A 19,052-nucleotide genomic window follows, 5' to 3' on the forward strand; every position below is an offset into this window, starting at 1 on the left:
TTTGTGAATTATCGTAATTTGACGATATTTTATAATAATAAAATATTACAATTATTTTTTCCATATATAACATTAAGTCAGATCCTTATAAGTCAAAAAATTGATTATATTGGAACAGAATAATTATTTAAAAAGATTTGTATTTATATCTAAACTATTAGCTGAGCAGCGAAATAAAGCGGGCTTCCGGTTTTATAACAAAAATGCAAGCAGGAGTGTTTCTTATTAATCTATCTCAGTTCTTTCTGTACTGTTCATAATAAACCACTTCCCACAAATGTTCAAGTTAAGACAAACACAGTCTCAAAACTTATGGAAGTTATTTGCAGAACATTTTAAGTGACCCGCAAAGAAAGTAAATACACGCTGCATATTATTTTGGCAATAACGTGTGAATAAACTAACCTCAGTATTGGACAAAGAAACACTAAAATCTTCATAGCATTCGAATGTAAGGAATTTTTACACCTTCTATTAACAAAACCACGAAATTTATCTTTGTGAATCAAAGTTATACAGTTAGCAACTGCACTTTTATTGATTAAAAGCAAGTTCTACTATGTAGTTTTGACATAATACGTCTTTGAAATCACGACCAAGTCAGACCATGTGAACTCCGATCGAGTGTCTAAGGAGTCTTGAAGTGACAAAATTCTTTTGAATAGAGATCATATTCGAATGTGCTGCAAAGTCTGAGAGAAACACATAATCTTCACCTCCACACATCTAACTTCTTAAGCAAAAGTCTTGGATCCGCCCCTGATAGAGATGGTAGATAAAAGATAACTTTAATTTATAACTCTGTTGTATAACCAGTAATCAGTTAACATAGTTTAGTAATAAAGAAATGCCAGTATTTCTGCCACTTTCGAAAATTTTATTTAAAAGCAATATATCCAATGTTGTATTGAGGGCTGAGGTTGGGCAATTAAAATTTAAAGTATAGTACCTGAGAAGTAAAGGTTCCTGATAACTAGTGAAATCTTAAAAAAACAAACTGAATAATGTATTAAAAAAGAAAACATGCATAGCACATTTTCAGGGTAACTCTTACAACAATTACGTTATTATAAGATTAATGCTACTTCTGAAACTGATTAGAGTGAATATGTATTTGTATAACAAAACGACTTGCATAAGTTTTCCAAAGTATTACGTTTTGTCTTCCACTGTTATTTCGTTGCTTAACTATACCGATGATGAAACAATTAGTCGGAAATCACGTAACCACTTCTTACATCAATATTAGGTATCAAAGTTCATAATTAAAAAAAGGGCCACCCACATTCTCGCAACCACACGTAGCACATTTTGTTACATACTAGTTAGACTTAAAATAAAGTATAACTGGATGAAGACGATTTCCTTTGTCTATGCATTTTTCGAAACATTCCAGGGTTTTTCAGATAAGGGAGGGGAAGGCCAGGTTTTATTAATGAAGGCCGTACATCTGTTATGTTTGACCTATAGATAACTTGTGCTTACAGCCTAAACTCAGTTCTCTGAAGTAAATGGACAAATGATTATGTATTACATACACAAAGATAACACTAGGCTCTAAAGTTTCAAATTTAGATTATGTGTGAAAGCAGTTAGTAGAATTAATTCTTTTTTACCTGAGAGCTTGAATCTGAGAGAAATTGAGAGGAAGTTCAAAGGAAATTTCGGTCTTTATAAATAAATATTGTGAATTTATTATATGCTGAAGCAATGGTACTTACGCTTACATTACAAATACACTGATGTTTTATCGATAATTAAATTACAAATTTACCGAAGGACTGGACTTCGATAATAGTGAAAGTGAAGGAAACTAAAATTAATTTTTGGGCTCTCACTAGGAAGCGAACCCAGAACAACGTACAGCGAAAGCCCACGGCCTAGCCAATAGAGCAACAGAGAGGACTCCAGAGTTTCCGTGTGGAAACATATCGGAGTTCTTTCCAGGTTACAACAATATAATTTAATAATCTAATTCATTGCATTCAATGTAATTTATTTGCCAACCGATAAACATACACTTAAAACAAGCACAAGCATCGTGAGCCTTAACCTTAACTTCATTTAAACTTACAGTTGCAAAGTATTGCGCAAGTCTCTAAGCTATCAACCTTACATTAATCTTCTTGTCATTGATATCGTCATTCCTGCGTTTTAAAGTTGCTCCTGTTTTATAATGACATCAAATAAAATGTAATAATTGTGTTTATACAATCTGCTTAATACACGGTAGAAACGGTGCTTGCATTCAAGAACAGATATATAACTTATGAGGTTCTTTATTCAACTCAAACAGATTAGGCTACGTTTAACATTTAAAGTACAACTTTTAAAAACCGTTGGATTCACTGCAGAGTGACACTCTCCGCTTCCTTGTCCAACTGCGCTCGCCATGAAAATGATGTAAACACAACAGCAGTGCCCTCCATCTAAAACCGCAATAATATCCTGCTCAGGTAATAGAAATTACATCTATCCAATTAATCCACCTTCACCACTCTGTTTAATGTAACTATTTTTGTAGGAAAACTTATTCAATCATCCTTTTTGCCATTTTCACTATACATTTAACGGCACCTGGACTCGTTAGTTTGATGATTACAGATATTTATTTTTAATATACCATGTTTAACCAATTAATTTCCTTCGTTACAGGAAGGTTGATGTACGTGACATCGTTAGTTGCAAACGGACCAGAAATCCGTGGAATAGGTAAATAACTTAAAATTAGGCTTCACCACAATCACCATAGCACATTATTGAAATAATCCTTGTTTAATAATATTACACAATAAAACTGGTAAATACAGCATAAAATGGTGTTTTGCAATATTATTAAAGTTAGTATCGGGATTAAAATATAAATTAAAGACAAATTAATACTAGTGTTTAAACATATTTATTGTACTGGAATATGTACAAAGGTTGAGAATTATTGCTATAATATGCGATAAAATTAACAAAAATATTAAAATATTTTCATATAATTAAAAAGTACCGCAAATCCACTTGCTACAGCACAAAGACAACGGACGTGCAGAAATCGTACTTAATTTTTTCCAGTGTAGCACCTTGGGACGATTTGCCAATTCGATTATTTTCGACCTACGTTACCTTCATGTGGAAAAATATAGAGCTCAAAATCATTTATTTGAAGTAGCCAAAATGTTCCTGAAACTAGTTGAGCACCAGGCAATATAACAGGTTTCCACTATGAAAAATAACATTGTTTGCAGTGCAACCATTTTTGTCGATTAGTTAGTCATATCTTCACTTCAGTAGCTTATATATGCGACTAGTGATAGAAATACTAATAATATTTTTTCTAACTTAAATCAATATGTTTAAGAAAACAGTTTTGTAAATTCAGTGAATTTTTATAAATTTAGTTATGCTGTTTCCTAAATATTCGATTCCTATAACTGGGATAATTAATATAAAAATGACTCAATCAATAAATCCAACGATTATTAAATACAGTTTTATTTTAAGTTTCTTAAACACATTTTTATTTTATTTATAATATTCTATGTGTATGTATCTATAAGTTTTAATGTAATATTCTAATGGAAAGATAAGTTAAGCAACTAATTTGAGTAACATCTTGGGTTGAGATTAGAGTAGTTGATAAAGAATACGAGGTGCGATTGGAAACTTTTAAGACTGGGCTTGTAATTTAAAAATGGCAGTACGTACAGACTACTGTGATAAGTCTCCTTCAAAATAGTCCCCTGCCGAATGAACCCACCGATTTTAACGTTGTTTCCACTTCCGGAATCATTCCTAAAAATTATTTTTCCTGATGGCTTGAAGCATTCTCTCCGTATCTGCTTGAATGTTCTCAATTGAGTCAAATATCTTCCCTCTCAATGTCAATTTTAATTTCGGAAGGAGGTAGAAGTCGGTCGGGGCCAAATATGAGGAACACGGGAGTTGGGATCACAGAAATGTTGAATTTGGATAGAAATGCCTGGATTGAGAACGCACAATGAGCTGGTGCACTGTCGTTGTGGAGAATCCAATTCTTTTCTTTCCAGTGGGTAGGCCTTTTCCAGCGTACATTTTGGCGCAGACGCTTAAAACACTTTGGTAGTATTCCTGGTTGTCTGTCTCCCCCTAGGGGTAAATTCATGATGGCCCTGAGGAACAAATAAAAAACAGCAACATTGTATTCACATTCCACCATTCTTTCGCGCTTTCTTTGGTCTTGGTGAATCTGCACTCTTCCACTCAGAAGAATGGTCCTTTGTTTCTCGTTCACACCCATAAGCCCATGATTCATCACCTGTTACTACCCTAGTCAAGAAATATGAATTCGTTTAGGTTCGATTAAACAGTTCTTGCGACACTTCAAGTCTGTTTTGTTTCTGCTAGTGTGACAACCTTTTGGAACGAATTTCCGCGGACATTCGACGCATGTTCAAGTCATCAGTTTAAATTTATGAACAGCATAGAAACTTAAATTCAGGTCTTCAGCTACCTCCCTAATTGTAAGTCTACGGTTGGAGCGCACTTTCGCAATGTTTTCGTTACTTTTTAAGTTGAAGGCCAGCCAGACCGGGGATCATCCTATACTTACTCGCGGCCATCTTTGAATCTCTGAAACCCGATGAACACGTTTGACCGGCTCAGACATTTGTCTCCAAAAGCTGTTCATAAGAGTTCGTAAGTCTCCGAAGCAGATTTTCCAATTTTGAAACAAAATTTCACACAAATGCATGAACGGACAAAAATTCCCACAACATGGACAACATTTTCCATCCATTTTGCGCACTTAAAAATTAGCCGAACACACACGCTCGCACTCAATTGGTTGCTACGCCGTACTGAATAAAGATATCTCGTTGCATGATTCAACATGTCTTAAAGACACACCAAGCCATCGATTTCATGCTAATGGGGTATTGTATTTACTCCTATTGAGCATTGTTGCCACCTGTCTTAAAACTTTCCAATCACACCACGTACAAATAGACGCAAGACTTATTTAATTCGTTTTAATAAATTTAACGGAAATAAGGTATGCTAAACACTTGAAGTGTAAGTAATGAAGCATAGAAGGAAGTGTTCAACAAATTTTCTGCGGAAGATTTTTTGATTCGAAATCAACACCTAGACAGTAGGAAGTTAAGAACTTATGACAATGTATAGTATATTCTCTTGGCAAAGGATTAAATAACACTTCGGTTTCACATTTCGAACAGTACAGTGGTTGACAAGTGTACCAGTAAACTAGTGTGTCAATATGTATACTAGTTGCCCTAAAATGTTGACGTTTTTTTTTTTTTGCTTTAAAAAGTAGCATGTGATAGACAAAATATACATATTGTTACACTGAAATTCCAGCAGCTTTCTCAAACTACAGCTTAAATTTTGTAAAACAATAATTCGCAATGTGTGCTGTAAAAGAGGAATTTACAGATTGGCTATCCATCAAAATGAACATTTTCTCTCCAATATAACATTCAGCGCAGTCTACTCAACCTATTGTTAGTGGCAACGTCTCTTTAGATTTCCATGAATGACCATTATGTATCTATAGGTTATGAGTCTATTCCTTGAAAGGAAGTTACAAGTGATTTGTATCCAACAACAATATATGCACAAAATAATAATATCAATTCATAGTAATTAAGTTTAAAACTGTGTATTATATTTTCTATAAGTATTATACATGTAACAACTTCTGGCCATTTTTTTCACAATTTCCACTATAGTTTTCCTTGCAGATAGGACACTCTGTATTAAATAAAATTCTGCTACTTAAAGATAACATTATAAGCCCAAATTCGGAATTTAATTAAAGTATTTTTTACACTTCGGTTTCCAATCTAATAAAAAACAAATTAATTTCTTTCAGAGAAAACTATTGTGATGCCTTCGCCAACTACTACAAAATTTAAAGGATATAAAATAGGTAAGCTATTAATTGCATTATTTTCTTTAAAAAAAATACTTTACTCGCAACTTTACGTTCTTCGGAATCGCCAAGAGACTGCAAAGATTGCATAAAATTTAAATAGATCCATTTCAAGTGAAAATAATTCAGATACTTATGTAATATTTAATTAAAGAATTCATACTACACTTCGAGTATTAAAGAAAAATGATAATTTGATCCGTCTTAAAAAATAGCCGTGAACGCAACGAAAATGTAAAAAAAAAAAATTGTATTCCGAGACAATTTCAAATATAGCAGATCGAAAAGTTTGATAGTGCATTGAGTAACACTTTGAATTACCTTGTTATTATCATGCTCTTTTTAGTATTGATAAGGACATCATATTTTTTTATTTTGTTTCAATAAGGAATTTTGCCTAATTATATTTCATAATGTCATATATATGATCGTTCTAAACTTATTCAAATAGATAGTAGTCGTTATTCTCAAATATTGTTGTCATTACTTATACTATACCCTCCATTAGTTATACAGGCTTAGAATGTTGTCACCTTTAAAAGGCGTAGATGCTTTGAATAGATTTTAATGCTGGACAAATTTGTGAATATTGTTTTTCTTCGTATATTTTAGGTTTAGTATTAAAGAAATATGTTATATATTAGAAATCAATTTAAATATACCTCAAAAAGAGAAATTAACGATTTTTTCAAATCAAGAAGCAAATAAGTAAGGAAGAATAAGAGAAAAATAAATGTCCTTAATATAAGCTACAATCAAATATAATATTTATACTTATAACAAACTTGTATTTAATTAGTATATTTTATATAGTATTGCATAACTACATATCATAAGGTCTCAAATTACTTACGAGGATGAAAGTAATACATTATTAGCAATTAAGACAACAACTTCCAGGGAACATGGTTTACTATTGAGAAAATCAACAGTTATCTGGAAAGAAGCCTTTCTCTTTAATACAGCAGAAAATTAGAAATTGTATTATTGCTATTGGGAATTAGACAATGAAGTGTGCACCATTATAATGTCTCAACTGTGGCAAAAAGAACATAGGTTGCGTAGTTTGTAATATTCTTTCGTAGCAAGATATTTAATATGTAAGAAACTAACTACTTCCGTGTCAAGCAATACAGGGGTGTTGAGAAACTTTTTTCGTTAGTATCTTTACAGAGTAACTCAGTGTGCATAACACTTTCCTTAGAGAAACAATGTATACGGGCAGCTACACTGTCGTTACTGTTGTTATTTCTGGCATAGTAGTAATAAGTTCTGAACTAAATATCTTTATTACTACGTGATTCTATAAACCACAAACTGGAATTACCTGGTATGCTGACTCAACAAACTTCAAATGATGAAATATAAATAGTACTAACTAAGCTGTGTAAGGTCACAATGTTCAATTGCCCTTTTTCTTAATTTATATATATCTTAGGTAAATATCTATCCTCCCGTTTGATCATCCTGCGTTAGAAAGGAGCACAAAGAAATATTACAATTAAGTACTGAATATGAAGATCTTGTTTGGTAAACAAGAAGCTGATAGATATATAAATCTGCTAAACTGATGCTCCTCGGATAGGGAATGTGACCTTCTTGATAATATCCAAGTCAGAAATACACATGGGCCGACATGGACCGAGACTCCGAGGAGGATCACATTTCAAGGACAACTTTCTTTCATACGCTATGTCTGGAAATCTTAGAAACTTATTGTGCATACTCACACGTATATGACCAGGATTTTTTCTTTCTCATGTATGTTTCCACTTTTCTTTCTCATGTACGTATAAACAAGGACACGATGTTTATAATTATATAGTTTAGGTTCTAAACAGCGATAAGGAAACATTTTATTCATCATACCAGATTGAGTTACAACTACAGCGTTGTAAAATAGACCGCCGTTTAACATACTTTTGAAACAACAGTCTTCACTATAAAAGTTAGTGAACTTGAAGAATAATAGGAAATGTAAGAAAAAGAGTAAGCAAAATGGTAATAAAACAGTAAACTAAAACAGAGGAAATAATATATACTCTCCACACTCTTTGCATTCCTCCATTTGACAACTATACGTCAGTTATTGTATAATTTCGGTTTTTCTTCTTATATAGCACATATTTTACAAGTTTCTCAATTAAGGTTCGATGTTTGTTTTAACATATTAGCTGCTGTTTTCGTTAGGGGATCACATATTTTGCGGCATCTGTTAGCGCATTATGTCTCTCTACGAGAAAACTAGAACATTCATTTCCCCCACATGATGTCTAATGTGGCAGGGTAACTAATGTGATCACATGCGTGCTTTATGTTGAGAAAATGTATTTATTTACCTGTTCCATTTACCTCTTTTTATCAGCAAAGCGAAAGGTGAGGTTTGGAGGCAGATCAGATGGTTTAGGTCCGAACCTAGTTCTAGTCTTGGTGATGTTGACGCTTCGTGAGTGTTGGTTATGGTAATATACTTTTCTTCACATCAGTATGATTTCTATTGTTACGTTGGGCACAAGTACATAAAGCGTCATTTGTGGATTATAGCTTATATTGGTTAAAATTTCACCAATGTATTGTGGTTTGGTTGTACTGGGAATGGCTTTGCCGAAGTTCCTTTTTGAACAAATTTAAATATATCGTTAAATTCCAGAACTTTTGGAATTCTAACAGTGAAGGTTATTGCAAAAACTTTACAGACATTATGGAATCTCCTCCAATGAGTCGATGGAGTCTCTAATAATGAAGATATTGAACACGATGTTCTTGATTATGAAGAACCATTAGCTGTTAACCGAAATTTTGAAATGCTATAAGGATGAACCGATTGTGGTGGAGGGGATTGCATTATCGACAATTACAACTAGAGAGAATGAAACCCTAGAAAGTGCTAAAAAGAAAAAAATGTTTTATTTTGAAGTGAAAAAAGAAGACTCCTGTTACCTGAATCTGTATACAAATTTGAAGACAAGGAAGCATGATGTTGTTACTGTACTCCAGTGGAGAAGCCTGATAAAGTATCTTAAGGAACTCTTTCATGACAACTGTATTACATATTTTCCGACAGACTACAACTTATGCCATACAAGAGTGTCCATCAATTTCAGCATTCAAACGACTGCATAAAATTATTAGAATTATTATTTTCTATGGTTATTGTTCTCTCCGTCAAGAAAACTTATATTATTGAGAAAATGATTTGATTGTTGTCAGATGTGTGACAAAATAGATACGTTGAAACTGGTATGTTGAAATTAAGCAGTTTCTTCATCTTGGAGTGCTAAGAGTTTGAAACAGAAGAATGCCATATGCTTTTAATGTTGTGCACATTGATTGATAAACTAATTATAAATATTCTTAAATTAAGCGTGTTTTCTAAAAGTTGAGCATTGATTTTCAAATGTTTTGGTATTACGAGTTTCATTATCACAAAAATTTGTACTTGGTAATCTCTACAAGCTTGAGTTTAAACAAGGGTCGGTCTGCTGCTCAAAAATAGGCTATTGTTACCAGCTCCAGATGGATAAAGTAAAGTCAAACGTATTATGGAGATTATGATATAAGTGTGTCTGTACTCGTATCATCCTTTGTATTGAGAATTTGTATTTTTGGGAATCAAAACACCACAATCTTTAAGTTGAATTTTTTTTAAGGTATTTTCTTTTATAAAACATTTACAAGATGTTGAAGTCAGATCAACGGAACAATTTGATTCAACATAATGAACAAGTGTACCCTTTTAAGATACAAGGAGATAACGAAAAATGAGTGTAGAACATTTTATTACAAATCGAATTCCTAGATTCCGATTTTACAGGAATCTAGAACGACGACAGCTGTGTTAAGCTAGTATCCAATCATGAAACCATCGAGCAGTTCTCTCAGGTGACGGGATGAGCAAGACTGAAAAGGAATATGCTCACGTCCCTGAACTTGAACTAATCACCGAGTATAACAAGCACATTGAAGGAGTTGGCAAGATAAATAGAAAAGTCCAAAATACATAATCAAAACAAGGTATAAAAAATAAAGCTTCTCTTTGTTTATCCACGACACTGAGAAGTAGAGGTCAAATCCCACATAATGCTTTTTTCTTCGCAAATTATAATACTTTACTACTTGTTTACAGAAGGGATTTTTGCAAGACCTATCTAGCTCTGATATCACTAATATTGAATCCAAACACGGATGTGGGAAAATCTTTCTCTAAATCATTAACCAATCTAGCTCATGTTGACATGAGGTCATTCGGAAAATATAACATCGAATGTGAAGATATGGGCAAATGGGGAAATATGCACTATGTGAGAAAAATCTATAAAACAGTGCTAACAATAAAATGTCGAACTACACTTGAAATAGTTTGATCAATGGTATCAAATACAGCTAGAGTGCGTTGGGGTTCCCATTTGAAGATCGGACTAAACTTTGGAGTTTCTAAAATCCAACGTAATATGTTTTCTTACTATTTGGATGTAAATTAAGAGAAAACTTTTTTAAAAACATGAAGTTAACGGATTAAATCGCAGGTCACTGCCAATGAGACTGCACAGCAATCAAGCAAAGGCTATTAAAATCATTTCATAAATTTCAAGATGATTCCAAGCACAAAAATGTCTCCGTATGCCTTCATTATATTCGGTTTTAATTTCTGAAATCCAGTTGTTCGCTAATCTTGTAAAAGCCGACTTAACCGCACAGGAAACAAGCGTACTTCGAAACCGAACGCTTGGAGTTTACAACAAAGTTATAGATTGTATACAGCATCCAAAATATCGAATACATAAGTACTGACCAGTCAATTGTACAGGATGATAATATCCAAAATTTACTACCTTACATGTTTTGAAGTGAACGGATCGATTGTTGTAACTCTGGTTTGGGTATATCTCTCTGCAGTCACACTGTTGGTGTTTGTATGAGCACCGCACTCACGTCTGTGTTTCTTTCGTTTTTGTATTGTTGGTAGCTTCTGTCAATACTGATATATACCATTAATATATAAGAACCATTAATAATGCAAGATAAACGTATTTTAGCAATGTCACTTTGATTTATAGTGTTTTAATTATGAGAAGTAGTGTTACCATATATTATAATCTCAAAAATCGCATAATTATTCAAATACAGTTATTTTATCTTGCTGCTCATATTCACTCCAAAAATAGCCAACAAAACGTACTGTTTTCCAACGTTTTTGTTTGATAAAACCATATAATTGTTTTTGTCATTAAACATACTCTGGTTCATTTTTAAAAACATATAATTTTAAGTTACAAACACAAGTAATTTTCCCGTTATAAAAATATTATTAATGTTATATTCAACAAAAAATTCTTTGGATCAAGAATTAGACATATTTCTAGTTAAACACAGGAAGTAGATAAAAAATACTAGTAAACTCTTCGATGCTACGTGGAAAAAATCAGAATTATTATTCACCAAGGCGCAGAAACTACAGAAATCTTAGTTTAACACTAGAAGCACGTAAATTTTGAACCCCCTAGAAGCACGAAGCAGTCAGAGTGACTGCTTGCCGTTTCTGACTATAATATAGAGTAATGATGACACAGGAGAAACATTTTAAATGACATTCGTAATGAGTCACATTCACACGTAAGTGTAGGAAGTATATTATTTATTTTATTATTTTTATTAATAAGCATTAAGTGCATTAATATATTAAAATATTTATGAATAAAATATATTTGATATCAGTATTTTTAAATAATGAAAAAATAATCAAAGATTACTCTCAACTCTTAGATATTAAATGTTTATTGTAAAATAATATCTCCTATGATATCTTTCTAAATATCTTCGTAGGAGGAGATCATTACAAAGTCACCTGCACTTCCCGCAGATAATTCGCTTTCACAGCTCTGCAGTACACATTCCGCAAACATACTTTCGACATTTGAAGCATATCTCAACTGTTTTGCTGTTTTATACAATTGTACTTGACATTGTCACGTCTGTGTGGAAGGAACTCCATTGTCTCTGATACACTGTAATTGTCATCAGCGACATTGACCAATAACTCCTCGGCCAAACGTTGCAGGTATTGTCCCTACTGATTTTCTTTAAGGTAGCTTCTCTGTATATCATCCAGGAATTAAAACATGCCAAATCAACCATGTTGAGGAAAACGTACTTTAGCCACAGTCTACACGCACATCTCACAGTGTGTTTCTTCTCTATTTGATTCACGATGACTACACCAAACTGTGTCTGATTGTAATATGTTATAGTTCGGGTCTTTCTAGAAATTGATACTGACTTATGGATGGAACTCAACAAAGAAACGCTTTTGTTCCGCTTACATTTGTAGACATTTAATGTACTACCTCTCTGATCGTAGTAAACATCACAGTGAGGTAGGTGTTCTTTGGGGGGGGGGGAGCACGTAGTGGTGGTGCCTTAGGAAACTCTCTTCAGTTTTGCTTTATTGTCGCAATCAAACTAGTAGAGCAGAACTTTTAGCCCTAAGAGATTCAGCAAATTTCCTTGTGAAGAAGTTATCACATATCACATTTATTCTTTATGTTAATAGAAGGATTTATCAAACTAGGCACTACAAATTCACCTTACTCTATTCCAAATCTTTGCCTAGAAATGGAAAGCCATCGATGTCGGCAAGTAACCAGATCTTGATGCCAAATTTATCGCATTTATTTGGCATATGTTGCAGAATTCGACATCTGACTTAGGTAGAATAGAGTTGCTTGTCAACAGTCACTTTGTCATGTGGTTTGTAACATTTTATGTAGTTCTCAAGAAAGGAATCCCACAGTTCGGATGCGGTTGCGAATTTGTCCGTTTGAAGTCTTGGAGATCTTGTCACCTTTTCATCAAATCTCAAGTACCGTCTTATATCTCAAAACCCATCTCTATTCATTATGTTCCTATAAATTGGTGACCCGGTTGTTCTCTCCAAGACCATGATGGGTTTTGCTGAAGCACAAGTAGCCCCTCGGTAAATAACAAGGCCCAAATAATATTGTAGTTCTGAAAGAGATACTCTAATTTTGTTGACTTCAGTTTCCTGTTTGTTTCAGGAATGTTGCACTTTATTATATGATTCATCATTGAATCATCAAATAGTAAACGAAAATCACTACTACATTCTTCCTCAGACACACGTCGCTTGGCAAAATCTGTCAGTCCTGGAGCTTCGTGAAGAATATTAGAATACTTAGATATACGGCAAACGTCACCTTGTCCAAAATCCAATTTTGTTCATATTCTTCCATCTGGAGCAATAAACTGTCCCCACTACTGGCGTTGTCTTCCACTTCTTCATCACTTGAATATACAATGTTCTCTTTAGGTTGAGAATCACTTCAGTTTCCATCTTCTTCACTCGAATCCTGCAAATTGTCATTATTTTCTTCAGACTCATCTTCTGAGAGATCATGTAAAATTCGAAATATTTCTTGACGTCTCATCGTAAAATGTCACATTTCCACAGTTCAGCTCAACCAACTACACGTACAAACTAAGATGCAGATATTGGACACATGTACCTAAACTGATTTGTTTTTCGACGATAAATCTCTACGAGATATCCTGTAAGGCAATGGAGAAACTTTTATAAAGTTACTGTTGGAACTAAATATCACAAAAAATAGAAAGTTTTCTTATTTTTTCTGCTTCAAATTACAATTAATAAAGGTTTCAATTTTTCTTTTCTCCAGAAACAAGAAGTGTGTTAAATGTCATTTGTAAATCAGAAACAGATAGACTATATTTCCATATTCTTTATAAGGCAGTCAAAATGACTGCTTCTTGCTCCTAGGTATAACTGACACTAGAGCCCCTGTAGAAAGGGACATAAACTTCCCATTAATGCTATCAACAAGGGTGCACAAAAATATTAAAAGTCAATGAATTTCAGGGCCATAGCGGAAACATTACACAAGTGATACGAAATTATATTTCTCGAAGCAAAATGACTGATTCGTGCTTCTAGTGTTAAGGGCAGTACTTAAAACCTAGAAAATGATACACTATACTTCAGTGACAAGATCTAGCCATACTAGAATTTTCTTTCGATTACTCATATCATATGAAAATTCAAAATCAAACAAGTATAAAATAAATAACAGACTCTGAGTCTAGAAAAAATATGATGGACGTTGGTGTACATGTGAGCGCCACGCTCACATTCACGAAATGCTATTTTAAATTTTTACCAAGGCTTAATCTTCAACTAATCAAATGGCGCGATCATAATAGTTACATTCCTTGACTGCAGAGAGTACAAAAGAGCCGAAAATAATTTGGCAATGATGCTGTTAGTAATATCTGAGAAATGAAAGATTTTTCCGTTCAACAAACTGAACAAGTAAACGCCCGGCTCACATATGTAAAAATTCAGGGTTGAGGAAATAATGAGGAAATAATTTAATATTGTTTCATGAATAATAAATAATAGATAGTAAACAGCCTTCGTAAAAAACTGCATATATATATATATATATAGTATGGCACTAAATTCGTTGTACAAAAGCAGAAGAATGATTCCTGACAGTAAGAGAAAAACAAACAAAAAAGTTCCAATAAACGAAATCATGAAAAAATGAATTTTAAAGGTTCATAGCTCCAAAACTATGGGACCTACCTTGGTCGGGTCAAGATTTCACGTAGGAACTAGTATGTGTCCTATCCAAAAATGCGTGTTTAAGAATCGTGAGGTGATTCCACAACAATTTTTATAAAGAGAGTTTGACTATGATATAAAGTACTCTCCAACCACCTCCATAAAATTGTTGCGTGAGTACCTGAGGATTATAAAACATGCATTTTTGGATAGAGCACACACTACTTCCTAAGTGAAGTCTTGAGCCGACTACAGTAGGCCCCATACTTTAGGAGTTATGAACCTTTAGAATTCAGATTTGCATGTTTTCGGCAGCCTATAACACGTAAAGGATGGGGTTTTCGCCCTATGTTTATAGGAACTTTTTTGTTTGTTTTACTCTCAGGAATCACTCCTCTGCTTTTGTACAACAAATTTAGCTGCATTGTATATATATATATATATATATATATATATATATATATATATATATATATATATAGGGCATTAATGAACTATACGGACGAACCGTAGGAGGTGATTTCTTACATGAAAATAAGGGAGAAAGGTTGTATGGACTTGTGGGGAAAAGTGCATAGTTTCCGAGCTAAGTCTGTCTCAAAATTCTGTTGAGAGCATATCTGAGAATTTCACCCTGTAAAAAGTACTCTATACACCCTTATAATATTGATGAAATATACATTTTAGATTGCGTATGCATGATACCTTTTGTGCTGATAAGGACCAACATCCACATTTTCTCGAATTAGAAATACGTTCTGTTGAAATTTAGCTTTTCCACAATTGTATGTGTGTGTGTGTGTGTGTGTGCATGTGTGTTTCATTTTAGTAAATTCCAACCGATATCATTAATTTTCATGTAATAATGTAGCTTTTAGTCTTGTTGAAACATCCTTGCACATCTATCTTCTTTTGGAAAGCTATAGGAGTAAAATAATTGTTTTTTATAAGATCAACATTCTAGTACACTAAAACAAGATTAATGAGCATTCGATGTACCAGATTTAATCCTGTCAGGCATAAAAATGATATACATGTTTTTAAATATAGAAGTCAATAATCATATTCATCACAGGTCTTCAGATTAAGAATCTGACCATACATGTAAGAATTATTAAATCGCTTTTAATTGTACTAGCATAATGCAAACTTGCCCTTCAAATCCACTTCAGCACCATCAGTTTTGAGTGATAGTGAACCACATACGGATTATAGAATCATGATAATCAGTATGATCAATGCATTGTATTGGGTAAAATGAATTTTCTGGTCATTTTATTGTATTGTAGTGTGTACACTAGGTATGCATTCTTCAAAGTATGAGCGTGGGTTACCTATCCTCGAAACAGAATAGACACATGGAAACGATCTCTATCTGCTGGTATTTTCACAGAAACATAAGTAATGAAATTCAACCATAGATGGCAGAAATACGAGTATACCAGGTAGAGATTTTGATAGAATAACGAACTTTAAAAGTCATGTTCCCACAAATGTGTATTTTTGACTTGTAACAGTCTTTCACCGGGTGTGCGATATATTAACTTTGAACATATATCATAATTTGATAAAGAAAATTCACAACGTTCGATCCAATTCGAACTATCAGCAAGCATAACTTTAAGAGAAACAAGAGTGATCAATGTTACTCTTTAACTGGCACATAAAACCAATAGTTTAAGAATTTTTAATTATTCGCTTTAGTGTGTTTTCCAGAAGAAACCCGAAGAACTTCATCTCTCTTTTTTTACATACGTATGTATAATTTTATATTGCTAATAGTGAATGTTCTATATTTATATTTGTAATTGTGAATGTAATTTTATTTTTCTATTAAAACCTAATTAAAAAAGAACATTTATTATTTATTTCAGAAAAAGAATTTCGCTTTCCCCCAACAAGAACGGAAGGGCATGCTGGACAAAAGCACCATGGTTTATGTAATTATATATGTCTTATTAATTACAATAATGAGTATTGTGATATATTTTTCTAGGTATAATTTAAAACAATGTAAATATGTTCAATTTTCTATAAAGTTCAAATCTGTTTTGTAAGTAGAGGGAAAATGAATATGCTGAAACTAATCAATAATATTAATGGTAGACATTTCATACTCTTTGCTTGGGAACAACACAGATTTAAAAAAAAATGACTTCTCCAGAACACGTTAAATAAGTATAGAACATTTCTGTAGATTAGAAGAAAGGTTAGAAGAAGGTCTGCAAATTCCTGTTTTGGAATTCGCTGCATTTTCTGATTGTGTTATTATTCATGTATCTTCTATTCTGTATTTTGTTTTAACGTTAAGACCTGTAAATACTTTTAAAAAACTCATAATTTCCAGATTTTTGTTTTCGAACAGAACTTTCATGAACTCTTAAGTCTGCTTTCTTACACAGAGTAAGAAGTTAAAGTTCAATATTCACGCTTGTCACTTAAACGGATTTTCCGTTTGGACATTATCTACATGAAGAATCATAGTTAAATGATTAGGGAATTTAACTTATTTCCGCCACACAAGCTGGCTTTTCTGCCCCTGAAAAATAATTCTTTACTTAGAGTAATGAGTTTCAATACATAAATTAGAGTTTCGAATTTTCAGTATCCAATGTAGTGAACTTTTTTTGCGTTAAGCATATTCTTAATAAATAATGAAAATCTTAATGTTGTTGGAATTGCAACTTCTACCCACTTAGGAGCTGAATTTTCGAGTACACTGATCATAACATTGCCCTCACTTTTAGTTAGATATTAACTATAGAGTGAAACCACCCAACTGAAACGAATCATTTTATTGGACATTTTCCTGGTAATTATCGTGAAATTTATAAAAAAATGGTTACATATTAATGTTTACGTCTCAAAGTTACAAAAGAGCCTAAAACATGTTGCAAGTTTATTGTATTTGGAAATTATATACACTGAGTATCAACTTCCTAACCCTTTGGCGATCCTACGGTATAATTTGTACCATACGGGTGTTTCATGGTACATTGCGTTATTTCTCTTCTATTTGAGCTTTTTCATCCGGGTTTTTTTGTTTTTCAAGTCCAGAGGCATTGTAGAACACGTTACGTATGGTTTCAAACCTTCCTGCGTCCAGACATAGGAGGTGATGACGTCATAATTTTAAAATATATATTTTCCCTTATTAAGCCTATGTTCATTATTTTTTGGCGGGCTTATTTTTTCACTCAGAAGATTGCCATTTTGTACAAACATTCAGTCTACCAAGTAGTATTTACCAGATTTTTTCGCCCGATTTCTGCGCTAAAACAGGGGGAGTCCAGAGCGGCAAAATTTGAAAAAAGGGATTTTTAGACCCAAAAAATCACTTTCTTCGGGATTTTTTCGCCTTACATACATGATGGAGACACCTGAGTCATACCGCCTGAAAGGCAGTTCTACTCTAAAGAGAATGATGGGCGAAACATGACCCTATGGTAATTAGGGATGTCTCAGGAAATTTTTCCCTGAAATCATGGTGTTTTGCTGTAGTTTGGGGCATTGTGGGGATTCTTGATAAAATTTCTTCCGCCCTTAGTATTCAAGATAAAAACTTGAAATTTGGTACACACATGTAGCCTGCCAAGTACTATTTATCAGATTTTTGTGAGGTCTCTGCGTTGGCATAGGGCCGCTCCAGAGGAGCCCAAATTTGAAAAAAAATCCCTTAAAATTTTCCATTTGACATCACTTTTCCCTCTCGTGGTATATGGTATGGGCATGCAAGTGATACCATTTAAAATACAGCTCTATTCTGAAGAGAATGAGGTGTAAACCATGATCCTAGGATAAATAGTGACGATGCAGTAGCTGCTTGACTGAAAGTCTAAAAAATAGCCCAAAAAGCCAGGATCCTGAAAGGCTCAGGCTAGTAAGATCAAGTATTATCAACTAAAGCCACCACAGTTTCCCTTAAGAATATGCAATATTTAAATATATTTTTCCTATTATTTTTTAACAATTTTTAGCCCAAATGATATATCCAGAGTGTTTCGAAACAACAGCGTCAACGTTTGAGAGGTGATTCCTGATACGAAGATAAGACAGAAAGTATGGATCAACCTGGGTGCCCAAGTGCTTTATTTCAGAGTTATAGGCTGTCGAAAACTTGAAAACATGAACTTTGAAGGTCCATGGCCCTAATACTATCTGACCTACCATTGTCGAATCAAGACTTCATATAGGAACTGGTATCTGCCCTATTCAAATATCCATGTTGTAGAATCCTGCTGTACTTCTGCAACAATTTTAGTAAAAATAGTTTGGCTAGGGGTACATAACTTTAAGTATTCGTCTTCTTTATACTACTTCGAATTACTTCTTTATAAAATGTTGCTGATCTACCACAGGATTCTGAAACATGGATATTTCGATAGAGAACATACTAGTTCCTAAATGAAGTCTTGACCCAACTGCGGTAAGTGCCATAGTATTGGAGCTATTGGAGAGTCGCATAGTAGGCCCTTTAAAGTTCATTTTTTCATGGTTTGTACGCACCCAGCTTTGTCTCTATCGTTTCTCTTA

At 33.4% G+C, this 19,052-nt stretch overlaps 1 protein-coding gene across 1 annotated transcript in view; it reads left to right on the plus strand.

The window, feature by feature from the left end:
• Positions 1 to 19,052, plus strand: part of LOC145681739 (uncharacterized) — a 121,185-nt gene that overhangs the window by 59,012 nt on the left and 43,121 nt on the right. The window contains exons 7-9 of the mRNA XM_081753349.1: positions 2,656 to 2,712; positions 5,861 to 5,917; positions 16,394 to 16,459. Coding sequence (XP_081609475.1) covers positions 2,656 to 2,712; positions 5,861 to 5,917; positions 16,394 to 16,459 — 180 coding nt within the window. The remainder of the gene's footprint in view (positions 1 to 2,655; positions 2,713 to 5,860; positions 5,918 to 16,393; positions 16,460 to 19,052) is intronic.

The sequence above is a fragment of the Thermobia domestica genome, chromosome 3, assembly GCF_964235325.1.
Source record: "Thermobia domestica chromosome 3, izTheDome1.hap1.1, whole genome shotgun sequence".
In the NCBI taxonomy this organism is placed as follows: Eukaryota; Metazoa; Arthropoda; class Insecta; order Zygentoma; family Lepismatidae; genus Thermobia; species Thermobia domestica.